The sequence below is a fragment of the Lagopus leucura genome, unplaced genomic scaffold (genome assembly GCF_019238085.1).
Source record: "Lagopus leucura isolate 7727_CA_CO unplaced genomic scaffold, USGS_WTPT01 Super-Scaffold_100004, whole genome shotgun sequence".
In the NCBI taxonomy this organism is placed as follows: Eukaryota; Metazoa; Chordata; class Aves; order Galliformes; family Phasianidae; genus Lagopus; species Lagopus leucura.
Window position 1 is genome coordinate 14407665 of NW_024962264.1, and position 27555 is coordinate 14435219.

The 27555-nt window shown below is 37.4% G+C and overlaps 1 protein-coding gene and 1 long non-coding RNA gene across 5 annotated transcripts in view; one reads left to right on the top strand and one right to left on the bottom strand.

Moving 5' to 3' along the window:
* The first annotated feature begins 256 nt into the window (after positions 1 to 256).
* LOC122179789 lies at positions 257 to 6095 on the top strand. Its single transcript, XR_006178830.1, has 3 exons — positions 257 to 341; positions 3829 to 3933; positions 5834 to 6095. It is a non-coding gene; the product is annotated as an uncharacterized LOC122179789 (long non-coding RNA).
* A 1483-nt stretch (positions 6096 to 7578) lies between these two features.
* LOC122179785 (sodium-dependent phosphate transporter 2) overlaps positions 7579 to 27555 on the bottom strand; it is a 123705-nt gene continuing 103728 nt past the window's right edge. For all 4 annotated transcript variants that reach the window (XM_042870887.1, XM_042870884.1, XM_042870885.1 and 1 more), the window contains 12 exons: positions 25659 to 25777; positions 22697 to 22786; positions 22059 to 22136; positions 20763 to 20952; positions 16114 to 16167; positions 14858 to 14920; positions 13973 to 14194; positions 13069 to 13491; positions 12457 to 12554; positions 11921 to 12110; positions 9410 to 9564; positions 7579 to 8466 (listed from right to left, as the gene is read on the bottom strand). In XM_042870887.1, coding sequence (XP_042726821.1) covers positions 8355 to 8466; positions 9410 to 9564; positions 11921 to 12110; positions 12457 to 12554; positions 13069 to 13491; positions 13973 to 14194; positions 14858 to 14920; positions 16114 to 16167; positions 20763 to 20952; positions 22059 to 22136; positions 22697 to 22786; positions 25659 to 25777 — 1794 coding nt within the window. In that variant the 3' untranslated portion in view covers positions 7579 to 8354. The remainder of the gene's footprint in view (positions 8467 to 9409; positions 9565 to 11920; positions 12111 to 12456; positions 12555 to 13068; positions 13492 to 13972; positions 14195 to 14857; positions 14921 to 16113; positions 16168 to 20762; positions 20953 to 22058; positions 22137 to 22696; positions 22787 to 25658; positions 25778 to 27555) is intronic.

A 27555-nucleotide genomic window follows, 5' to 3' on the forward strand; every position in this document is an offset into this window, starting at 1 on the left:
CAACCGGCGCCTGCTCGCCTCTGCGCAGGCGCGCTGTGGCGGCCGCCGGGTAGTCCGCCGGGCGCCGGCTCCGGCTTCGGCACTTTCCGGAAGGGCTCGGGCCGCGCAGGCAGCGGGCGCCGCGCATTCCAGAAAGATCTGGAAACGAAGGAAGGCGGTGTCACCAGAGCGCCGCCCCGCGCCGCGCGTCAGTACTGCGGCGGGGCCCGGCCCGCCCCTTAAAGGGGCGCGCGCTCTCCCGTGCTCCGTCAGTGCCGCTCATCCGTGCTTCCCACACCTGGCGTTGGCTTTGCCTTCTCGGAAAAAAAAAGGTGCCCGCAGCCTGCTTACCCCCACTGCAGGTATGTTGGTTTTACGGGTACCATTTTAGGCATAAACATCAAAACCCTACAAAACAATGCTGGAAAGTCACCCTAAGTATTTGCTCCCCTCTGAAAAGAGCACCTGGATTTAGCGCAGCAGGTGACACTGTTGCACTCTTTTGTTCCACCGGACAGACTGCAAATCAGCGCCGAAGCAATGACTGGATCGGCAGCCCTGCCAGAACTTTGGTTATTGCTCCATGACCAAAGCCGGCTCAGTTCCTGCTGGGACAAAACCAGCCCTGTGACTGAAGGCACCGCAGCGCGCCGCTCCTGCAGCAGCGCCTCGCACTCACTGACACAAACCGACACACAGCACATGTTCTTGTGTGGCAGTGCAACTTGCCAAGCCAGTCCCAAAGCTGCTGTGCAGTGGAGCCAGCTGTCTGTGCAGGAGAGCTGCACATCTGGCAGCAGCAGGATGGACTGTGCTGCAGTGGGGAATGCAGACAGTGCAGTGATAGCGACAAGAAAGTGCCGTGGGCTGCTATGTTGGCTTTGTCAGGTGTGTGACTGTGTGAGTCAGAGATAAGATTGCAAACGGGTAAGCTGAACTTGTTCATAAAAGTTTTGCTTGCATGCATTAGCGTTACACCATTTGTTCAATCTGCAAGTATGAACGAAATTCATTCACATCAGATTAGCCACAAACATGAGTCCTATCACCCCCATGTTCTGCTCCATCCACCGACCAGATCCTATCCCTTCAGGTATCTTCCATTAATGCTCTGGTCCTGGAAGCTGGTGATATCCGTCACCCCAGTTCTCAACCTGTACATCACAAAATCTATTTAGCAGGGGCTGAAAAGTAGTTGTAGTAGTAACTGCAGGACCTGAGGGCTTTGTGTGGTGCCAAAGAGTCTACAAGGAGATGTCAGGAACCTGCTAGCCTTTATTTTTTAGAAACAAATCACATATAGGCCTCCCTGTGCTATCATAAATCTGTAAGTTATCAGTACTCCACAGCAATTCTTTTTTCCTTCTCTGACTGAAAATGACTACCTCAAAAATGACAGGAAGACTCCTCCTGAAATGAAAATGGGTAGATTTGTACACACCGTAAGATTTATCCTCCCTTCTGACAAGAATTGCAGATTACTTAAATTTTTCTTGAAAAAGAATCGATGTTTTGGTTAAAGGCTTATATGCTTGGGTCTCCTCATTTCTTAGTTACATTTGGAGGGTTTTAATTCAAGATGTGTAACATCTAGTATCAATAAGACAGCAACACAGATCATTCTGTGAAAAAGGTTAAAGTTTTTCCTTGGATTAGTTTCTTGAATGATATCAAAACAGTGCTCTTTAATTCCTTAAGTATTTAACTTGGTACATGCCTGTTTATAAAAACAACCAAATGACTTAAGAGTATCACTTGTCTAGTATTTCAACTGAAAACACACTATGCAAATGATCGCAGACATCACACAAACAAGATATGTGTTAAACAAGATATGTCACAGCTTCTCTGGGCAACCTGTGCCAGTGCCTCACCAGCCTGAGTAAAAACTTTCTGCTTGACATCTAACCTATATCTCCTCCCCTTATCCTATCACTATCAGACTGTGTAAAAACTCAGTCTCCCTCTTGCTTGTAAGCTCCTTTCATGTACCAGAAGGTCACAATGAGGTCTCCCCAGGACCTTCTCTTCTCCAAGCTACACAAGCCCAGTTTCCTCAACCTTTCTCCAGCCCTCCGATGATCTTTGTGACCCTTCTCTGGACCTGCTCCAACAGTTGTGCGTCCCTTCTGTGCTGGGGGCCCCAGGCCTGGACACAGTACTCCAGGTGGGGCCTCACAAGGGCAGAGTAAAGAGGGACAGTTCACCTCCCTCTCCCTGATGGCCACCCGACTTTTGATGTAGCACAGGATACTGTCGGTCCTCTGGGCTGCAAGTGCACACTGTTGGCTCATGTCCAGCTTTTCATCAGAACCCCCAAGTCCTTCTCTGCAGGACAAAGAACTAGCTAGCCCTAATGTCCTCCTGTCCCATGAAGGATACTGGGGAGTGCCTCATGAAAGAAAGTGTTAAGCGTTATCTTGGTGATGTGTTGTCATAAAGCAGTAAATGGGTCCTTTATGGGTTCCCTGTCCTCATTCTGCATGCAGATAATCAGAAGAAATCATTATTGCACTACACTGAGAAGGAAACTCAGATGCCTAGCAAAGTGCTTTTCTTTGGTAAAGAACACTGAGGAATGTTTTCTTCTTGTTTCACCTACAGCAAAAGAGAGATCTTTACCTAACATTTATCTGATGTAATGCCTTGTTAGCTGGTTCCAACAGCTAAGATTAGAAAGGCTGTGATCCTTCTTCTGGTGCTTCTGTACGGGGCAAAAAGAAGGCTTAAGAATTAAATGAGGTCACTCCAGTCTCAAGGGAGCTTAGAAATGTTTCAGTGCTATTAAAATTTAACAGCTTTTCTTTTCCTTTAGTAATACTGAAACAGTTTTTACAGCATGTACATTCAGATCAGTAATCAATAGTCCATCAAGCAGCTGTTCTCCAATAAATTAAAAAAAAAAAAAGTTAAGTCTTTGAGTAGCACAATAATGTAAAAACATGAGAATGCTAAAAAAAAAAAAAAAAAAAAAAAAAAAAGGGGCAGCATTCAGGTTTGTTTGTTTTTTTTTTTTTTTTTTAATCTAGTCCATGTAGCAAGCAGGAGGGGACAGCTGCAATTTGAAGATGCTCAACTGTGCCTGTATTGTGTCAGTACCAACAGTGTCTGGCAAGCTGACTAAGCCTGCTTTCTTCAGTTCTTTGCACTTTACTTCCCCACAAGCTTAAGTTTGTGGTAATCTTCTTCAAAAGACAATCCAGCCAAGCAAAAATCACGCACACCACCATACTTTGGATTTCCTATCCTGCATCAAGTATGTAAGAAAGCATCCCAAGTCCCTGAGCTTCCATAATGCATAACGCTACTTTGTTAAATAGCCTTCTGAAGAAATTAATCTTGAATGCTATTTGTGGAATGTTTCTAAATTTTAAGTCACAAGCACATACACATGTAAGCCATCTGGAAATATTTCTAGAAGGCAGAAAGGAAATTTGAAGAACTATAAACACTTATGTATCTCATGCATGTTTTACTTTTTCCACTCAAACAAGAAAAAGAAAACAGCAACTTAAAACTCTTTACATATGAAGGGATTGCAATTGAAAAAGGACAGCTGAGGAATTTGCATGCAATCCCAGGGGATCAATCCAAACTTAAGGACTGACAACATTCTTCCTGGGAAGCAACACCAGGAAAGCTCATAGCACAAACATTGCCCGTGGCACAGAACCCAGGCTTTTGTTTAAATTATGAAAACACAATCAAAGAAATTGTGAAATGGATAACCTAAGAAAAACACAAATAAAGCAGATTTCTAAATGAAACAATATTAACTTATTTTCTGTTCAGATATGAATACATTTGATATAATTTTTCAAATCCCATTATCAACACTTTATATTTCAGGATCAAGATTCCCTGCAATTAATTCCCTGAGTGCTGACCTCTATGTCCCAGTGAGAATCCATCCACGTTAAGGAACTTTCCTCTTGAAGTGAACAAATGTGCAAGGTAAGACAGCATAGCTCAGAAGTACAATTTGCATTTTGAGCCATAACTTAACATTGTTTCTTTCTTTTTTGCTTCCATTTGTACAAAACTAGACTCAAAATCTTTCAACTATTCATAAACGTTTCTAGCTTTATGTATGGCAAGAAATAAGTTTACAGGGCCATTACTTAGCTACATTAACAGTACACACTCCAATAATGTATGGCATATTCTACTATGTAGGAGCTCTGTCAGGCAGTTGCGCAGTAACAATAGCAAGCAAGCAATGCAAAGGAAAGTATCAAGATTAAAGGCAGACACACTTGAGGGACACAACACAAGAACTTCCCATGTTAGAATAAAAACGGCTCTAATTTCACTTGTGGGATTACCTATAAACATTTTTGAGATTAGAATCCATGCTAGTGCCATCTTAACTGCTAAAATGCAATTGGGATTTTTTTTAGCAAAGAACAGAAACATTGGTACCTGAATCTAAGAGTTTCAGTATATATCTTAATAATTCCGTCAGCACCAAAAGCACTGTGTTCTGAACGTAACTTTGAAAGTTTTGACTGCAGTTATGACCGGTTACTTACATGCACTTCACAGAGTTGTTAATCACAGAAGTGAAAAAGTCAGACTTCATTACCTTCAACAATAAGCTATACAGAAAACCATGCTCACTTTTAAATATGCCAATTACGAAATGTTATCAACACACTACCATGAATTACCAACCGTGCTGACAGAAGGAACTGCACAGTTCTTGGCCGGATCTAGTGAGTTTATGAAGCAGAACCAAGAAGTTAGTTATTTATCATTTTATCCACTTAACCACTTTGAACATGAAAATCTGTTTGTACCTGTCTTTGAAAGCATAGTTTGGAGCCTCTGTTAGAAAACAGCATATAACATTTACCAAGTTGCCATGCCAGAACTGAAAAAATCCTACAGAAAAAGAAATGGATTCTTAACATAAACATCCACAGTTTGTATTACATGTAGTTTTTTATACAGCATTCCTTTTACTGTTTCTACTTATATGAGGTATAACAAAGGTTAGAAATACTACTTTTCAGGTCTTCTATTTCTCAGGCATTTGGTGCTAGAAATCTGGACTTATTCAGATGTGTACCAACAAATGCATGCATTCAGTGTTAGCACAAGAAACTATAAATGCAAATGCTGAGGAATGGGAAACACTTTCAGCTTCCTTACTTCCATAAATTTTCATCAACTTCTATATCTCTCAAAGAGTAGAGATACCTGCATCAACTGCAGTCTGGATACAGAAAAAACTGTCAAGAGAAACCACTGAGCGTCCGACTCTTTAACCCGTGTCCTTTCCTAGAAGGAGCCTGGCTATACCGGTTAGCTTCCATAGGGGGTGCTCCGACTCCATACTAAAACAATAACTAACTGGTTCATACACACCATAAACTTTGCAGGGTTTTTGTGGTGATATTCTTTTTCTAAATCAAAAAGAGGATTCCTCTGGATGCTAATGTAAATGCACTAAGTTAAATGGTGCCGAGGAGCTAACACAGGAGGGAAATCTTACGTGAACCATGAGAAAAGCATATGCTTTTCGCCATCACTGCCCCTGCTCCGTGCCTGGCTCCCACCTGTGCTGGTGGGCAGTGGTGAGCAGCAGTGAGACTGAGCTTCGTAACACACAGTCATGCACTTCACTTAAATATCTTCTTGTGGGTGAAGGCAAAGATACCTTAAGGGCAAAGAAAAATCAAGCCTAGGTATTCCTTTCTTTTCCTGAGTACACTTACGTCCATATCAACGTGGGTGTGTACTGAATAACTGCTGCTTCTGAGAAACCATCAGAAGGAAAATGTCCACAACCATCACTAAGCATAATTTTGCTGCTTCATCACATAAAAGCATGCTGACTTTGTGGCTGCAGGTTTGTTTTTCAGATCAACAAGAATCCTGAAGGGAAGTGCACCTTCTCCCTACCTCCTCTCCCACCTAGCAGCACTCCTCTGAACGCCAGCAGCCTGCAATTGGCTTGACATCACTGTGGCTACAGAGAGGCTTCTGAAATTGTTTGTTTTCCTAACCATAGTGGTAAAACAGAATGGCTGGGTCTGTACCTTGTTCTGTCTGGATGCGCACAAAGCAGTTGACCATAACCCTGCACTGCTGGTCTGCCTGGATCTGCTTGAATGAGGCCTACAGCTGCAGGAGCAGCTTCACCTGCATGATGGGCAGCCACCAGCTCTGCACATCTGCCATGGTGCTTGGCACTGCTCCACCAGGCCAACAGCTGCTCCCCAGTCCCTTGCAGCAGGGCGTTACCTCAGGGCACACCATTCCTCTGCTCTCAATGACTCCTAGGGGCAGGACTCCTCTGCTGCCATCTGTTGCGTGGCAACAACGTGTAAAAGAACATTGGTGGGAAGGTTCAACCTCCACCGCCGTACCATCAACATCCACCTCTGATGTCATGGGCCAACATAATAAAATAGGAGACGTTACTTCCAGAGCAGCTCTTGTAGCTGATTGCTACTGAAGGAGCCCCTTCAGTCCTTCTTACTTCCACACACGCTACATATTCACTCTTTTTTCTGCAGTGACTAAACCCAACTAAGTCAACTGAGATCAGCCCACTACACTGGCAGCAAAGTGCCCAGAAAAAAAAAAAAAAAAAAAAAAAAAAAAAAACAAAACCAAGAAAACCATCTAAAACAAATTAACAAAATGAATTAGGCCTAGCTGTCATGTCCACTATTTGCAATGATTGCTTCCCCCCCTCCATCCCCGGGTTCCTTTTCTCATCTAGAAAGAAACACAACATTCCAAAGTTATTTTAGATCATTTTTAAAGGTGTTCATATATTATCCATATTCAAACACAGAATTCTCTCAGATAATTTATAGATGGAGAATGAAAATGTAAAAGCACTACTGATGCAACTCTGCTCTGCTCATCTCAAACTGTTACGTTGTCATCAAGGAACCATCAATTTTGGAAAGGGCTGATTAACAAAACCTTCCATCATACACTTAAACTTCAAGCTTAAGACTTCTATGAAATGAGAGCAACTCCTGAACAATTCAAGCCAAGTTGTGAATCAGCCAGTAAGCGTGAGCAGTCAAAGGCATTTCAAGGCTCAGTTTAGAATTACTCTGACTGCAATTTACTAGTTGAAACGAGCTAAGGATTTGATCATGAGAACCTAAAAAACTGAATTTAATTTCCTAAATACATTTATATTTTTTCTTTTCATCCCACTGTTAGCAAATAGAGGCAGCAAAAGAAAAAACAATTGCACTATTGACGAAGTATGTGAGTAGACACCATGCAGGCAACCAAATCTAAATGTGCTTGATGGGGGCTAAAAAAAAATGACCCAAGAAAATAAAACATTTTAAACTAGACCTCCAGTGAAACTATCTAAAGAAATCAACAAATACAACCAGAGCAGCTAGTTTGTCTACCACAAACCTTTAAGCAATTAGTAGGAAAGCTGAATTCTGTAGAAGCCTTCTGAATTTGCAAGCGTTCCTTCTCTACCTCATACAGGTGTAACCTAACATTTGTTTCAGTATCCAGTATTAGATTATAGAAAATCTAGCTAAACAAGTACTGTTTAAATGAACAAAAAGAAAATATGTAACTTTAAAAGAAATTAGAATAGCACTGTACTGGTCTTTTAAAAATATATATTTTTTATTATGAAATTATGAATATAATACAAAAGTAGCTATCCATGCATTGGTCTTAAACAAAAATATCACCCTCAGCACACCTCTTATGTGCCTTCATAACTGTTTTTGTTTAACAAATGTAAGCATTACTTATGATAAAAGTCCTGAAATCAGGTAAAACATCAGTCGCTGTAGGTCTCAAGTGTCTAACAGTGTGCACTAGCAAAAATGTTACACCATTAGTTTTGGGTGGCTAAACATCATTATTCTTCTAAAAGGTTTCTTTTTGTTGTGATTAACATGATGCTACTGAAAATATTTCTGTATTTTTCACATGCTTAGAGGCACAGAATTTTCATTAATTGGGAAATTTACTTTTCCCTGTCGGTGACTGACAAATATTCACAGAGCACTTTGAGGACATCATTTTACATTTGAGTGTATCATCTTACATTGAATACTGGACAGTGAACAGCAGTGAATGTACTAATTATGTGAGGTTTTCACATAATAAAGTTACAATTAGGATAAATAATTTGACAATAGATAAATACAACAATTTCAGTGCTCTGGAATTTCTTAAGTATTCAGCTGATCAGGTCATTAGAATCAGCTCTGAAGTTTCACCTGTATCAAATCACAAGGTAGATTTACCGTTTTAAAAGCGTTTCAAAGGTATGCCATCAGCAGGCATCTCAATTGAGTTCATTTCTCACTGCCCTTAAATGCTTTGAGAGAGGAGAACAAGGATGGCTGAATATTCAGGAAGTTCATCTATGTAGCTAAGCCAAAGGACAGCTTGAAGGCCAGCTCAACAGCAACTTCAGCAACTGAGTCATGGAAACAAACATAAAACTCCTGTGGTTTTGGATGCAAGAAGAGTCTCCTGAAGAAAAAGAACACACAAAAACCCCACAGAAAATAAGAAATCACAGGTGTTAGCTTTTTGCAATTGCTGCATAATACAACTAGCAAATCTCTGTGGCCCTTCTGCATGATTTTACTGTTTTCATATGTTAGATTCCTAAGGTAGGTTATTCTTTCTTCAGTTTTCTCAAGCCTATTTAACAAGTTTATGTTTTTAGTATGTATTTTGATGTTACTTTTTTTTTTTTTTTTGCACTGGGTTACATGGGAGCAAACTGCAGTATTCACATATTTACTCATTTTTAAACTTAATACAACCTAGCAGGTACATTGCAATGTACCTGTGTGTCACTCCAACAGACTCTTTGAGGGGAAGAACTAAAATAGGAAAGCTGTTAATAAACCTGTGCATAACTGTATGTAGCATTATAGTATATAGCTCTGTAAATATTAACAGACTCTCCTTGGTCATCCTGCTGACTGACTAATAATCCTAACGTGACTGTCTGCTAACTGCAGATAAATGTTAAGCATCACAGAATATGGTTAGTGAGAAGTGATGGCTGCAGAATGTGGCCTGCTGGCCTGGTCTTAAACAATTAAATTATTTGCAGTGTTCTGAATTGTCAAGTGATGATGCATACTATTTTCTCATGCAACATGATTACTTTGAATAAAAGCTCTTATTTTTAATATTTAATACCTAGGGCAGCAGACTGTTCTGTCACGCAAATAAGTTTCAATTAAAATTATGTGACATCACAGTAAATAGATTATTTGTGCTGACAGCAGAACTTAGAAAGCAAATCCAGGAAAGAATGCTCCTTCCCCAGAACATCTCAGATAGACCAGTAAGTGGATCTGATCTTCCCAATTGAAAAAAAAATATTCTTTAATAGGATAGAAGCATACTCAAAATGGAAGGTTTGGAGAGAAATAGATTTGTCTGCCTTTAAACTTACCCCACAACCCAGTAACTCAGTGTTGGTGGTGGTTTCTTCTGATCATTCCAGTTCTCAGGAGAGCACTCAAACAAAACTCCATGTTCTCTTACAGGACCTAAGTCTTCATCTGTACTACTAAATTCTGAGACTTTACTGCCTGCTTTCTTCTTTTTCTGTAAAACAGTTGGTGAAGTGTAGATAATTTTTTAATGCAAACATTAGTACATGTAATTTTAACATGCTTTGTTCAGGAAGCTGCTGAATGACATTGCTGTCAAACAGCCGGATAGAAGATAAAACTATTTTGCTTACATGATTCTTTGCTTCAGTTTTGTTACTTCAGTATCAACAGGAATTCCAACGTTTTTACACAACTTGGAAGTGCTCTCCTCACTTTGATTTTTTGGTCTAGCCAAACAGCATTCTTTTTATTAGGACATCTGAGTTAAAGCAGCTTCATTAACAACAAACTATGTTAAAACAGCTAAAGCTTGCATCTCTTCCTTTGAACTAACAATATAATAGTACATTTTTTGCCTATTTTTTTTTTCTTTTTGTCAAGCCCTCTGAACTCAAAAGAAGTTCTATTCATTCTTTTACATTTTCCTTGTGCCCTAATACAACCTGGCAATTACAGCATTAACTGTTGAAGCCAACTAACAAAAACTACCTTGAAGTTCTGGAGTCAAAATACTTTTAGTTAACAAGCTGGCTTACATAGGTTTCTCAGATTTTCCTCTAAAAGAAACTTTGTTCAGCAGCACATGTTCAATTATTTCTGACTTTCAGGGCACAATGAACCTAGCTGCTGCTTACGGTAAAGACACACACCTGAAAAACCCAGAAAACCATGTGCTGACACAGCTGTTGCTAAAACAGAAGTTGTCACTTTGAAGTATGCATTCTTCACTTGTTATGAACTATGCTTAGTAATCGAATGGTTTGTTTACTCAGGTATCTTTGGTTTGAACTACAAGCTGCCTATTTAACGACTTTAACCAAAGGCAATTTGATCAGAAGAAATATTTCTGTACTCTCTCTGCTTGCTTTTGGGTTTCCAGATCTGCCAAAGTGCACAGAACAAAAGACTCACTGCCAATATCTTATTCAGCCTAACCTCAGCATCTTATGGTGCTGACAGCATAATGCACCAAATTAAGCTGTTTTTCCTAACACTTTTAAAAAAAAAAAAAAAAAAAAAAAAAGATTTGAGGTACATCACTCTAAACAGAAATAACTTCTTCCGTAACTTCAAGAAAAGACAGAGAAAAATAATACTGATACTTGCAAACTGCATTGATTCAATATGTACTGTTCTTCCATGTTTCTCATTTAATGCACTTGGACTGCCGCTTAGGGATCTAAAAAAAATGCAAGTGGTATACAGTATTCCACTTGCGATAATATTAAATTATGTCCTTTTTTCCAAAGAAACTAAACAGGTCACAAAATTAGCAGGGATGAAATACTACCCTAATTCGTTTGTGTCAGTAAAAATCAACTGCAGAACTAACAAAACAGACTCTGAACAAAGCAGGTATTGAACACAAAACATCTGATCTGAGCACCTCAAATTGATTCTCATAGCTATTGTTTAGATTTCTGCACCGTTACTACAGTTTACTTTGCATGGATCGTTTGAAGTAAACAGAAAACTATAATCAAGATCAAGGCAGAAGAGTTGCTGACATCAGATCTATCCTCTTTTCTCCTATTTTTTTTTTTTTTTTTTTTTTTATTTAAGTTTTCCTAAATACCAAATACTCAAGTGAAGCTCTGGCAGATGAGACCAGGATTAAGCCCAAGGCTAGAGCAAGGCATGAACTTCTCGTGAAGAGAAAAAAGCTCACCTGTTGTGCTGCCCCACATAATCTAAAATCCAAGAGATTATTTGCCAGCATAATTAAAAAGAATTGATCATTATGACCAGACAGATATCAATGTGAGAAAGCTACCAGAGACATCAGTGGGTGGCAAATGTATACGCTATCTCAAGTAGTACAGAGAACAAAGGCACTGAGAACAAACATTCCCTCAGCTTCAGAAGAGGCTCTCTTGAGGTCAATGTTAAGACACACCATCAGGGCAGCAAGGGGAGCATTGGCACTGCTCATATCAAACGTTTTCTGTGCAAAGAGAGGGCATCCATTTACTTTCTCCTACAGTCTGAAATTTCCTTATAGGATTAATATGACTAAAAGAATCCAACAACCCTCTCTTGCTACTTCCTACATTTCAACCCAATGTGTAGGAACTTTGTGCTAAGTTACAGAGCCCTAAAATCAAACAGAAAAGTTCCATACTGAATACATGGAGTATTTATTTGGAGGGCATGGCAGGTTGAACCATAGTTACATGTATACATAGTTGGATGTTCAATTTACTCTGTTAAAGCAGTAAGAGAATCAAGTGCTTTTAAACAACCAAATAATTGCCTGCTAGTGAACCTTCTAAACAAAGAAATGAAAACAATATTGAAATAATAAATTGAGAACATAGAGATAAAGACTGAAGATAAAGCTTACATACTTCTTTCAGCATGGACTGCTGAAAAACTGAACGAATTGAAAGACAGCAACGATGGAAATTCTCAATTAACTGAGGGTGGATGGAGCCCCCGAGCCGTGCGACTTCCTTGTGAGTTGGAGTGATAAAGATTCCATGCATTGTTTCCAAAGATAGATAGTGAAAGAGGGTATTCTCAGGTCCAGATGTCAACCTTCAAAAATAGGATAATCATTTCAATATTCAAATAAATCTGAATGAAATTTCAGTTAAACAATACGTACAATATTCTTATAATCATTTTTCTGGTAGCTGCAATGGAGTACTGAAATGAAGACATTAGAAAGGTGCTTGTTTCTATATCAAGGAAATCTGCTCATTTGGACTGCTTATGTTAAAATTTAACACGTAAGTGCAGTTAGCTATTGAACTTGTGCTCTCAAAAATTCTCACAACTTTTGAAAAAAAAAAAACCAAACAAACAAACCCTAAAGCTTAAAAAACATACATGTATGACTTCTAAAGTGAAACACTATTTAAAAACAATAACAATTTCTTACTTGATAGTATTAAAAAGTTCCATGTCCATCTCTGACAAATTCTTCTTAAGGTTTCCTAAATGAAATGGATTTGGTAGGGTATGTTTTTTTCTAGCAACCTGAAAAACAAGTAGATGGGTGAACTAACAGAAAATATTGCTAAGGAAAGAATAGAATTAAAGAAAGAAATTACCTATTTAAAATAAAAATAACATACTGCTTTGAGAAGCCCCAGTCACATCAATTAATGTAAAATGTGTTTTAGGCTATTTCTGGCCAAAATTGATTAGAAGAAGCAGTTGTACAACCATACAGCAAGTTGTCCTTATTGCTCTTGTTTACACCATTATTATTTTGGGGCTATTCTCCAATTACTTACTCTAATTCCAACACAGCTGTCCCCAGTTTAGTCAGCTGAAAACCAAATATTTAGAAGCAACAGTAATCCAAATAAAAATGTGACAGCTGGGCGCCTGTCTCAAAGTTTCCCAAAGCAACTCAAGTATCTTCTACTGAATTCAGGGGCTCTTGACATTTTATTCAGCTCTGCTTTGGGACTTTTGCTTAAGTTAGTGAATTTTGGTAAGAACTGCCTCTTCCCCAAGCCCACCAAAACCTGTTCTGTTCTCAGACCTGATCTGCTAGTGTGTGTTGATTATTGCTTTCCTCTTCTGCAGGAGCTTCATTACCATGGTCGGGTCCTCCACTGTTTCTTGTAGGACTTGGCTTACGTGTTGTTAAGGAAGAGTCACCAAACAGAGTCCTTTTGCTTGCTGGAGCAGTTTCTGTTCTAGAAGCATTTTGTATCTTACTTAGGATAGGTGAGGTGGTTAAGCTCTCCAGCTTGTCACGTGTTGTAGGCAGGAACCAGTCAGCACAAGATAAAGGTGGAACGGAAGGAGAATCTAGCCTCTCCTCAATGCTGGCATCTATACCTTCCAGCTGAAGTATAGTGGCTTTGACTTGGTCTACATATATACAGTCTGGTCCTGGATTCCCAATGGCTTTTGATGCACAGCCTCCTGCCTCTAGCAGAACACACAGCATAAAGTGTCTCTGTAAACATGGAGGTAGCAACATTAGCCTTTGATTTAAAATACCCTATTTACTGTATTATATCTCACCAGATGCTTGGACAAAAAACAGTACTATATTTAGGGGCCCTTCCTCCTCCCCAGAGCAGTTTTCCCTTTTTCCTTTCACATTATCTAAGTTATCACACAAATGTAAGCTATGGCCTACATACTCATCAGATATTAGACAAAAAACAGTGCTTTTAAAAAACATTTCTTCAGTGAGTTACCTGAAAATACAGGATCATTACAGTAAAACATTTCCAACTGAAGTGGAAAAGTATAAAAAAACAAGATACAAATAATTCTACTACCTAAGAAATAACGTCCCACAAAACAAAATATGAGTATTTTCTAAAATTACTAAGTTAACACGTGGACATTTATGATCCTGCTGAACAACAGGCAAAACACAATAAAAAAACAGAGCATACAAAAAGGGGTACACATAATTTGGTACTTACCAAGCCAACTATCAATAAGAAGTATCTTGCTTCGGGTTCAGTGTATCCTGTAAAATTTGACACTTCACATGGCTGGATATGATGCTGTGGAAATACTTCCCGCCATATCACTAACTGACCGATCTTCTGTTCTGCTGCCAAGGGTAACAGACAATAGTGCTGGCTATATAAACCTATATCAATGAGATCTTCCTTTGGCAAGTGATTGCCAATCAAGTAACCCTTAATTGAACACAGAAAAGGAAGTGTATTCAGTAAGAAACTTGTTGACAAAAAACAAACAAACAAAACCCAAACACTGTGCTGGAAATTTACTCTCATAATACTACTGGTATAAAGATCAATTGCATGACAGTTCCCTTAAAGCAAAAGGTGTTATCTTCCACTGTCTTTACACTGTCCAATACACTACCTACATTTAATAAGATAGATAAATTTACAATTAAGGCCAAACTGAAAAAGCTGGCAATCCAATTTGTCAAATCTTTGATTTGAAGACAGATCAAAGAGAGATGGATGACTGGCTGTCATCTTTATTAAATAACTGCAACGCAAAGAAAAATCCTGTTAGAATATTCCCAATCAATTCAAGTGAGTCTTCCATCTGGTATTACTGTCATCCTTGATTCTTTACATCACATGCAACAGAATTTCCGTAAGACAGCTTCAAACAAATATTTTGGGCTTTATTGATCGTATAACATGTATCACTTCATGATCTGTTTGTTGATGTTTTTGTTACAGTGTTTTTGATGTGTCACTAGAATTTCATATGTAAAGCAAACATACATTTATCATATTTGTGAGATTCTGAAGAATTCTGCATGACAGGATTTTTAAAATGATTTGTTTTCCTAACCTGTACGCCTTAATCGGTAATACTACCTTGTAGAAGAGACAAGAGCCCATAATCATATATAATCTTCTGATGTTGTAGTAATCTTCAGACTGTGAACAAAAGCATGAATTTTTAGATCAGGCTTTTTATTTTACAGAGTGAATACAAGGAAACTAATTCCAGTCAATCAGTATTATTTCATATTTTCATTTTTGACCACTTATATCAATAGGGCATCAAAATGGCATTAATAAGAATATTTCAAGCGGTTAAATCAAATACAAAGTTTTAGCCTACGTTATAAATTTTCATGTCACTATAGTTTTCAGCTCAAAATAAGACGCTCAGATTTCTCATCCAGCGCTTACCTGTCCATAAACAAACTTTTCAAGAGATGCAAATTCTTATAGCAAACTGAAGCATAAGTACTGACACCAGAGGCCCTCATTGAGCAAAACTTCCAAGTCAAAGCATTTTTACTAGTTTTTTGCATTTTACCCCAAATATGCTTACTCAGTAGTCTCTGAGTTTAGCTACTCATTGCTTTCAGAGTAGTAAGACTAACTTTAGGTGGAGATAGAGTATTTTGAATTATTGGGTGCAATCCATTTATTTGCAAGAAGATACAACTTGGAACCAACCTCTTCTGAAAATATTTATCCAGTCTGGTTGATACCATTTTTTTAAAATTTGTTTTGAAAGGCTGACTGTATGTCTACCTAACTTGTATTTTTAACGCCATCAATTACCTGAACAAGATATCAGTGCATTTACATCTCACCTTCCTGTTCACCAAGTACAAAGCATATGGTCAAGTAAATTACTATTTTCTCCTTTGAGATTAAGTATAACTTGTAATTGCTTTATTCAAACTGGTAAGTTAAGTTCTCAGTGCTCCACTGAAACTTTTTGTAGTATTCACAATTACTAGGGAAGGACACAGTTACTTATACAAAAAAAAAAACCAAAAACAAAAACAACCACCAACAAATTTGTTGAGATTAGAAATGTCCTTGTAGACAATCCATGGACTTAAATTACAGTGAATCATGTTTACTCAGTGACTAATCTTAGAGGACTGTAATATGGTTATGGTTATAACATTAACCACTGAGAAAAATTCAGGACAAAGAAAATGGGTAACATCGATCTATCTTAAAACAGGAATAACACAGTGTACTTTTGCTTTGAATCCCACTTGCTTACAAAGCATGGCTGACTAACTGCTGCTTTTCTTAAGCAACCAAATATGAGGAAGGCAAAGAAGTACTGTGCAATGCAAACAACAAAAGTAAATATTTACCAGTTCAGCAAAATCAGCTGCTTCAAGATCACTCAGTGCTGTGTCAATTTCCATCTGAAATATTAAGCAGTACATTTTAGTAGAGGTTTTTAACACACTAATTTACAGTAAAAGCATAATTCACTTTTTCTGGCTAATCTCAGGGGATTAGAATTCACAAGTACAAAGTTGAATGGACAAAAAAGCACATACTTTTTAACAGCAATATTAAATATCAAGAACACCTCAACTCATCAGATGAAAAAAAAATATCCAATTGCCATGCATTTCCCTCTTCTTTAAAACTAAAACGTTTCTTCTTGTATGCCTCCTGAACCCACTGTGCTGTATATAAAGATGTCACATTTAGTTTCAGTATGTTTTGAAACATGAAATCTAGAGACTACTCCTTGAAGGCAAGGGACAACACTGAGATCTGCCACGCTACTATATCCAACTGAGTTTTCAGAAAAATCTTTTTCTACAATGGATTGGTCTTACCTCTAAGGAAATTTCCCAAACCTTCTAACGTATCATCTTTGTCCTACTGAAACCGCTTTATGTGGGTGCATTTCTCTTAATGCAGGAGCTGTTGGTTAATGCAAGCTTTACTAAAAATTCATTGCTTTAAAGAACATGTCAGTAGCTGCTGAAGTTCATGACATAAATGCGCTACTAATAAAAAGAACCTACAACCCACCATGACAAGTTCCCTGGGCTGTTTAAACAAGCTGACTCTAATTGAAATACAGCCAGTTTCACAAACAGAAATGTCAGCTACACTGTTGGCAGTCAGCAAGTACCCAGCATCTCAGCTTTTTCCTCACTTAAAATGCAAATGGCTTTCCACCCAACAAAAGAACTAACATTTGCATTCTCCAGAGAATACACAAATAAAAACCATCTTCACTACATTCATCTACCAGAAATTTGCTCTTTGTCTAGAAAAAAAAATCTTGCAGATGTGGATGACCTAAGACAATTCTGGAAATCCATGTTCATATCATACATATTAAAATAAGTTGTTTTGTAAATCCCCCTAAAACCGTGTCATTTTATAAGAAGGTAAACAACCTGCAAGCTAAAATAGAGACTGAAGCACTGCAGTCTCTCTCAGCAGAAATGTGAGAAAGAAAGAAAAAAGCACGAAGGAAGAGAAAGGTTCACCACCAAATAGTACAAGAAAATAAAAATATCATTTTCTTGATAGGAAAAATAATGTGTGATAAAGTGCACAGAGTAACATTTCTAACATACATCAGCTGACTAACCACACTACAACTATGATTCCATAAACATTTTAATCCCCTCAATTACAGGGCATGGATTTTGTCAGAGAGTGAATGGGTGTGTGTTACAAGGACTACAGGCACACTTCACGAATTTTCACTTGGATAGCAGATATAACTGGGATAATGAGATGAAAGCAATTGTCCTGCAGCACTCAAGAAACTCTGCCCCAAGCCTGCAGCGTTGCATGGGGTTATTTTGGCCAAAGTGCAGGACCCAGCACTCAGCCTTGTTGAACCTCATCCCATTCACCTCAGCCCAGCAATCCAGCTTACCTAGATCCCTACAGACAGGAGAGGAATCAACTCTTTGAAAGGGTTGATAACTACAGGACAAGGGGAAATGGTTTTAAGTTGAGGAAGGGAAGATTTAGGTTGGATGTCAGGGGGCAGTTCTTTACAGAGGGAGTGGTGAGGTGCTGGAACAGGGTGCCCAGAGAGGCTGTGGATGCCCCGTCCCTGAAAGTGTTCAAGGCCAGGTTGGATGGGGCCCTGGGCAGCCTGGTCTGGTATTAAATGGGGAGGTTGGTGGCCCTGCCTGTGGCAGGGGGGTTGGAGATTCATGATCCTTGATGTCCCTTCCAACCCTGGCCTGTGATTCTGTGATCCCTCTGAAGCACCCTCCTACCGTCAGGCAGATTGACACCACCTCCCAACTTGGTGTCATCTGCAAACTTACTGAGGGTGCTTTCTCAATCCCCTCAGCTAGGTCTTCAGTAAAGATACTAAACAAAATGGGCCCCAGTCCTGACCCCTGAGGGACACCACTTGTAACAGGTTGCCAGCTGGACTTAACTCCATTAACTACTACCCACTGGGCACGTCCCTCTAGCCAGTTCCTTACCCAAAGGCGGCTATACCAGTCCAGGCCACGGGCAGCCAGTTTCCCCAGGAGAATACTGTGGGAGACCATGTCAAAGGCTTTGCTGAAGTCTAGGTAGACTGTATCAACAGCCTTTCCATCATCTAACCATCTGGTCACCCAGTCAGAGAAGGAGATGAGGTTGGTCAAGCATGACATGTAGTTCTGTCAATAAAACATATACTACAAAAGCACAGGTCTGACTAAAATTCTCCTTCGCACATAAATATGATATGCAAACTGCTCTTCACATGGAATGGAAAATAATTTCCTAATACAGAGTTGAATATACTTGAAAATCATGAAAGCAAAAATGGTTCCTCAATTCACTAAAGTTTATTAAAGAAAACGTGCGCTGTATGGGAAGTTCCTTTCTCAACTGGAACCTGACTAGTTATTAGAGTGTTTATATGACAACGGATTGTTCTAAATAGAAAAAGTGGTTCAATTTTAAAATGCATCTGTCTCATTAAAGATCAATAGATTTACAAAATAATTAGCTGTCTAGACATACATTTAGGTCCTTGAATGATACCTATAGTGTAGAAGTACCTTTTTGAGCTACTTTTTGATTCAGGCTTCATAATTGATGCAGAAGAGTCCTGCTCTGCACTGGAGTCCTAACACATTATTCATCAAATACTAAAGCAAAAAGCTGGAGTAAATCAGTTGAAATGCCAGATTTTCCCCCACTAATAAGAGGAAGAGTTCAAGATTAGCACTTCAGCTGTAGTAACAGGTCTAACAGAAGGTGAGATGGGTGCTACCCCAAGTCTTCACACTAATGGAATAAATAGTGGCTGCATGGAATATATGAACGTTTAACCTGATTTTGAGAAACTCTGGAAACAGTTAAGAAATATGACACATTTGGAACAGCAGAAGGGGAGTTATACTAAAGCTTCTAAACACAATGTGGATAAAATCCTCAACTTCTCGAAATGCTCTCTCAAAGTATTAATAGACCTAATCTTCGTAATACAGCTGCATCTTGTAGGATATTTAGAGATCCAGAGTTCTTAGCAATTTAGAACTAGTATTATTTTACATAATTACATATAGAACATATCCAAAACTACTTTTTACCACTGTCTTGGGAAGTGAGTTTCCTCAAGTAGAAACTGTTCTTTCATGTTTGGATCAGATTTTGTACTTACAGCTAGTGGGCATAAAACAGACTGAAGTAACAGAGAGAATCATAAAAGTTACTTATAAAGTTAATAAAATCACAATGAGGAAGTTATATGCTGCACTTTAGGAGTGGCAAAATCCAAATAACATCTGTAAGCTTGCTTCCTAATCTACAGTCAGAATATGTAAGTCTCTTCTGTAACCAGTGATTTGCTGTATGTGTCCTGGAAAAGGTACAGACTGAGATTCACTCATTTACTGACTACGTGGTTCAGAAAGAAGACTGCTTTCGTATTTCACTATCAGCTCTCTATTTTGAAAGTAATATACAGCTCTGTTTTTGACTGTGGAAGCATAAAGCAGGACACTGCTCAAATACAAAACAACAACACAGAAGCAATCATTTATTGATTTCCATGTTTTCAAAGTACAGATTAACTTCTGTACTCACAGCATATATTTGAAAATATGGCAGCCAACTGCACCCAACAAGACCTTATCTACATCTGAACCTACTGTGAGATCAAAATACGTTCTAACATTGCTCTCCATGGAAAACAACCCTTAGATAGTGATACTAAACCAAATCATAGCAAATCGTAGCACAGAAACAGTTAAAAAAATTGCAAATTGCCCTTTGAGGGAGATACCAGAAGTATTTCTAAACAAATACATGCACAGTTACGTTATTAAAGCATTAAGAGCAGAATTAACAGAAAATATAAAGAACAGAAGACTGAGTTAAAGATGATTTGCATACATAACAGAGAAAAAAAAAATCAGAAAAAAATCAAAAAGAAAACATTTCAGAGTAACTTTCTGCACGTAAGCAGCAATTACCAGCATTTGTCCTAAATGTCATTTCTCACAAGTTTTCCCTTACATTCTTTGGTGATTGCATACTGCTCCCTTTGTGTAACTCAGTGCATTGATAGAAGATAATATAAGATTGTATCCTAAATCACAAGTTACGCATGAGCTTCTGGAGTATTATTTTATCTATAGTAGATATTTTAACTGCTAGTACTTTTTTAATGTATTTCTATAAGTACATAAATGATGAGAATCAAACATAAAGCTACATACCATGACGCGCTTTCCCTGTGACGTATCTACATTCAGATATCTATGTTTTTAAAGTAATCTTAATTGCTTTATCATTGTGCTCTCTTCCTAGGTAACTCTGAAGTCACTGAACTACATATGTCGTAGCATTCTGTTTCCAGTGTAAATGACTGCATAGCTTTAAACTTAAGAGAAGGGTCCTGTAGGAAAATAGGCAGCCCACATTTATATTACACAATGTCAGCAAAAGATATATGCAAGACCTGTGTTAGTTTTCTGGCTTGACTTAGACAAGTTCTAAAGAGATCTGAAAACAAGATCACCTTGATTTCCTGAGGCAAAGTCAGCCAGCGCAAGCCTGGGAGACTGTCTAAGAATAATGCACTGCAGGTAGTGTAGTGTTGAACACTGGGGCTGGCATTTGAGTTAAGTCTTGCAGGCTGAAGTGCTCGTTGGAAGAACAGGTTGAAAAAATGATCCAGACGAGAAACATGTTCCACCTGGCAAAAAGCACTGAACAAACATGAACTGCAAGTTAAAATAGCATCAAAAAACTTGTAGCTTGTTTATATAACCCTCTGTGCTGTCGAAGCCTCTTTACAGCACGCTAACTACATTTGGATTTCCTAACATTCCTTTTAAGCAAACGCTATGCTAATACTCAGACAGTACATACAAAGAAGAAACAGCCGTGCTGAAAGCAAAGTAAGATGAGGCAATGATCAGCTTTGGATTACAAAAACAAAACAAAAAAAAAAAAACAAAAAAAAACAACAGATCATTCTTTTCCCTTATTTCAGTAATTTATTTAACTATTTTTAGGTGTTATAGATCTCTGTGCTGTATGACTATTTTCTTCAGAAGGTATAAAAAACTCCATTATTCCAAATGGCCTCCTATACTTATAGAAAAATCAAGTACTTTATCTTCCGTATTCAAAGCTTAAGTTTTTTCTGAGATGCATTTAAATAGCTTCAAGTATGACAAATTTAACTTGCTCCTTGTTAAAAATGCTATGAGAAAAAGCTACGACTTGACATTACATGAGGCTGTTCTGCCTAAAACATTTTTCTGTGCTGAACAGCACAAAAGTAATAGAAACGCTAGGATTTTCTCCATGGCATACACACTTAAGTCCTGAAGTGAATGCAAGCATATGAATAGTCCACCTTGGCAATTTTATTTAGATTACAGTCAGACTGCATTTTTTCTGGGTAATTTCCAAATGTAGAGAAAGACATTTACTCTGCCAAATAAAGTTGAGAAGTCTAGAGTGTTTATTTTATTACAAATATAACACTGTGATTCATATATACATTTTGCAGACAGTGGTTTAACAGACTTGCAGAGTGCTGTTGACATCCAGAGTGACTTTGGTTATGTGAATGATTTAACCTAATCAAGGACAACATTTTCTGAAATAACAAAGACTATTTCAAAAGAGTCTTACTGGTATTAAGAATGAAACAAAAAGTAAGAAGAACAGAATCCTGATTTTGCGCAAAGGTAAAAGAACAGGCAAAAAAAATCCATGTAAATATTAGAAATTAATGCTCTTTTTCCATAAGCATCAATTGAAAGCTAGTGACTGAAAAGAAAATACTTCTGAAATAACTCACCTGTCTAAAGAGCTGTACATAAATTTTAAGGTCCTGACAACATCTTCAATCATATTCCTCAGCTGAGTAAGTGACACACTGAAAATAAATAACAATAAAATGTTTGCTTATGTTTATGTCCTTAAGTACTGTGAATGTACATAGGTATCTTCTCAAGAGTCTCCATAACCAGTGATACATTTGCAAACAGAAGTTATTTCATAGGACTGTATGAGAACATACTTTTGTTTCCTTTGAGTAACTTGCCCATGATCACACAGACATAGTAGTAAAGCTGGAAGAAAACATTCAGAAGTTCTTGACTTCTAGAAAACCTAAATATGTAATATTACTACTGCTACTCAGTGGTCTCTGAGCAAGGCATGACTTCACAAAACACTGAAAGTGACTGTTACAGCTTATACATGTTTCTGGAGATCTATTAAGAAGAAGAAATTCTAATGAGGGGTATTTAAAAGATGTGAGCAAAGTCAATCCAAACAGTGGGATCCCAGCTATAAAATCTATCTAAACTGAGAAGATAACATTGTAAGCCCTCCCTTCCTTGTTCTTTAATGGCAGAACAGTACAATTGGAGGCTGGTATTTCAGAAAAATGTAAAACAAAGTTAGAAAGAAAATACTGTATTTGAAACTCACTTTTCTTCAGGAAGGCCAATCACAAGCAACTTGTCACATTCTTTCCAGTAAACAACTTGAACTAGTTTTTCACATACAAAAAGGGAGGAACTAGAAAAGCCAGAAGTACTTCTGTTAGCACTATGAAGTTGTAAAAATAAAATAAAATCATCTTCCAAGTTGGAACATATGTATTGTATATATAAAGTCTTACGCTCATATAAAATGACATGCATGCAATTGAAATATATAATTACCTTAATTACTAGAAAACTCAAAAGACCCTCTGACTTATACTCCTCTAAGAGGTCACATCAGTAGTAATAACATTTTCAAGTACAAGCATGAAGGAGGAATAACCATTACTGAAGCAGCACACTTTTCCTCAGAGAATTGATTCAGATGCTTCCTTAAGGTCTTCCTACAATGCCTACCTTTTAATACAGTTCATTTAGAAAGTAAATGCCATTTGAGGTCACACCGAGATCCTAATGCTTACTCACAAAAGCATTTCAAGAAACCCCACAAACAGGTTTTGATAGCAAGACCAAGAGCTATTTGGATCTATTATCTCAGTGACAAGTATGAACTCCCATGCTATCTCCCTATAAAGGAAATTACCCTACAAAGCTCATCAACCCCAGAAGGTTAGGTTCTAGTCAGCAATAAATAAAATATTATGCAATAGATTATAAAATTTAATTTATTGGTTGCTGCTAAAAGTAAGGTCTGTAAACATCTCCAACACTTAATTTGTATCAGTTCTCAAACTCAGGAAAAAAGATTGCTTATGTACTCAGCTGTGACTACAGCTAGAATTCATTTTTTAGCCCTGCTACAGACGACTTGTGTGACTACGAACACAGATTCTGTAACTCAGTTCCTCATTTATAAATTAAGTTATAATAATTTCTCTCTGACACCTACGATGCCGGTGAGTGAACAGGCAGTGAATTGGTACTAGTTAGTAGCTGTTATGATGGCATTTGAAACAACAGACTTACTGCATACAACATCTTAGAGCTAACTGTTTTACAGGCCATCTAGAAAAGTTATTAAAAAGCACTGATTTCGTCTCCTGACTTTTCATAGTGTGATCTAACAAGTTCTAAATAACATAACACTAATGCAAAGCAGAGGACACGTAACTTTAATTTCAGCTTTAAAAAATGACTCCATGATTAAGTTGTTCCACTGATTCAGTCATACTGCAGAAGTTGATGGAACTGAATAAAACCATAGCACTGTCATTTCATTAGTTATGAAATTCCTAACTATTTCCATAGGTCTCCAGAAAACTTTTATCCTTCAAGCCACCTTTACAAGCAAAACAAGTAATATAATCGATAATGCAATTAACAACAAACATATGCATCTCAAATGATGCATAAAACTTGAGTAGTTACCATAACTTTCTCTTCTGAAAGAGCTTCATAGAAGAGCTGTTATATTTTTTGAAAATATGAAACAGTCTTCAGAGACTAGCAGAGGTCCTTTTATATTTTTAGAACTCGTCTACAAGTGGCGAATTGAAAACCTTAACAGGAAAAGTGATTCTAACATGCATTTCTGAATTGTCTTACTGATGATAGCACGCATATAGATCATCCACACATAGACTGATTTCAGACACGTCTAAAAAACAAAATCTGGACAAGTGAAAAATGCCTCTATTGGAGAGAATTTGCATAATAACACACAAGTATTGAAAAGTGGTAAATGCGTCCTGTGCTAATTAATGCAGCATTACTTCGGAATATTAGCATACACAAAAGATCTAAAGCCTGTGTTCGGTAGCTGCTGCTAAAAGAGTGATTCTCCATTTGCAGTGGTCACTAAATCAGTAACACACTTTTATGAGCTTTCACTTACTACAAGTTTGTAAGCACAGCAGAGACACATTGCTAAAGCTTCTCAGTCAAAATAGCAAGACACTAGCAAGTCTAAGTCTAAGACACTAGCAAGAATAAATGAAAATAACCAAATGTAAACAATATTAAATTAGCAAGTATTCATTTTCTGGTAAACAAAAGCATTTAAAAACAATTTAAAAATTCCTTTTCAGGAGAAAAATGTAAGTAGAAAACTCAACCTAAACATGTGAAAGAGGCTTTCTGCCTTTCAAGAAATTCTCTATTCTTGGCAATATTTTCCACTATTTGTACAGCGTGTCTGCCTTCATCCTTCTTGAAACTAAATTCTTGGGCTTGAAATCCCACTAGCAGTTGCCTCTTTAAATACAACAAAACAAAACAAAGAAACCACCAAAACTATTCACACCTTGTGTGTGATGTGGAAGGCAGTGTAGTGCAGAAGAGAACTGTGACCAAGCACCCAGGAGATGTGAGCTGACATACAAACTCTCAGTGAATGAAATGTGAAACCAAAAGATAATTAGTGCTACCGCACTCCTAATTATTCCATCATAAAATTGTCTGCCTTCAAATATATAATCATCTCTTGACCTATCTCCACCACCCCTACCCACCTCCACAAAGCTCAAATCCATCTACATCAGTCTTCTAACCAGAGTTCTGGTCTGTGGATACAAAAATATTTATAATATTGCAAATTAAATGTGTACTGAAGTGAATTCTGAAGGTGCAGACGCTCATGAATTTAATCGAATTACATATTTACGTGTTGGTTTATTAATCTGATTGAAGCTGTTGTTGAATTTCCAGTGTGCCAATGTACAGTGCCAAACAACTGAAGTTTATCTAAGGGTGTTTTAGGAGCTCTAAGAAGGGATCTGATAAAATAAAATAAAATCAGTATCTGATAAAATAAACTAAAAATCCTAATCACTGATACCTGTGACAAAAACATTACCCCAAATCAATGTACGTTGAAACTGAGCAGCGCAACTTGAGACATATTCTTGTTTTGTCTAGACCTGAACATGTCACGCACGGGCATTTTTCTGTACACATACATATAGAATAATAAAACAAATAACACATAAAATCGCAACTATTTTTACCTGAGAATCTGGGCACCAGTAACACTTTCCATTATATCACACAGGGTGAGAAATATTCCCCTCACATTTTTGAGTTTTTGGGATGCTTCTGATATGGGGTATTGATAAAGAATTTCTTGCTGTGAACAAAGTTAACTGTTAGATAAGGGAAGTAAAAACAAAGAAACAAAAAGAAAACCAGAAAACAAGCTGGCATATTTTTAATGGCATCAATTTTTATTTTTAAACATGAAAGCTTTTATCATATACTTTTGCACAGTATCAAAACAAGCAGTGATCTGCACAGACACGCTGGAAAGTTCTAAAACACAAGTGAATGTTTTTGACAATTTAACTTCTGTTGTATGGATAAGTAAATAGGTATCATATGGAGAAACAAGAAACGACAAGCAGTTTGTCCACTGCATTTTACAGCATTATGTCCACTGTTAACAAATCTGATTCCAAAAGACTGCTAACATTTGTTTGTTTCTTTCAGTATTTAAGCTGTTATTTTATATATATTAAGATATATTAATATTATAATATAATTATATATTAAGAGCCATACTGCCCATCAAACAGACAGCTCTTTAAAACCAACAAGAACATGATGACTCAAATCTCTCCCTGTATCTCTAACTATTCACTCTACATGTGCAAAACATAAAACTGAGGTATATATTCAAATCACATACACACCATTAACGATTTAATCACCAAAGCTCTGGCTGTATTTATTGGCACTCTCTTAGAAAGGTCGGGTTGAAACTGATGATCAGTGAGGATGAATGTTCATGTCAGTTCATGTTATTTTTCTTACTGGTTCTTAAAAATATATGTATTACGTAAGCATGCTCCAAAGTTGTATATTAATTACTTCAGGCACCATAACAATAGAACATTAATAAGCAAACGTGTGATTCTCTACAGTTTTGCTTTCTGGCAAATAATGATGCGTAACGTTCAGCCCATCCAACACAATGAGAACACTAAATTATTTTTCTACACAAACAAAAGAAACCCTGATGTGATTAACTTTGTTATTTTATTGTTTGATGCCAATACCCGTTAGAAAATTTTCCTTCGTCATGGTTAAATTAATGCTTCGTTGTAGACAGTCCTGGCAAACTCTTCATTCTTAAGCAATTTAATTAGCTTTACTTTCAAATAGTCATTAGTAACATGGATTTTTTTCTTAAATCAATCCCTCAGCAGGAAAAAAAAAAAAAAAAAAAACACCACTTTCTAATTACAGCACTACAAAGGGGCTAAAAAGAAAACATTCTCTTTTTCTCTCCTCACTATGAATGGAGTCTTTTACGCAAAATTCATTTGAGAATTATCTGAACACTTTCCCAGGAAAAGAAAAGACAACTGTAACAAAAGGTCGTAGCTGAATCATATATATATATATTAATGAAGCAGCAAGGTTCAGCGCATATCACCATACAGGATCAGCTGTTCTCAGAGCAAAATGAAAAGTACCATTTTATCCCAAAGTTCATAGGGCAAAGACAATGGAATTACTAAATTAGAAGCAGCTCATTTAAAAGAAAACTGTAAACCCTACACCAAACTGAACACCCGAAACAGGCAGAGCATCTAGGCTAAAGTTTAGCCTTTAACTTAACAGTTTCTCCTTTTAAAACTATTTTATTTATGTCTCAAACCAAATCTTAATAGGCTTTTTTCCTCTCCATTCAGTGCAAGCTCGACAACAAATGAAATGGGATTCAGAACAATGCAAGAAATGCACAGCCTTCACAGTGCACTGACAATAGATGCTTTAAGTTACTCTTTACATTAAAAAAAAAAAAAAAAAAAAGAAAAGAAAAAGAAAAAGAAACAATAGATGAAAGGAACACTGTGCGCTCCTTAAGATTAATTTAGAACTTATAAACACTGAGTGAAATGC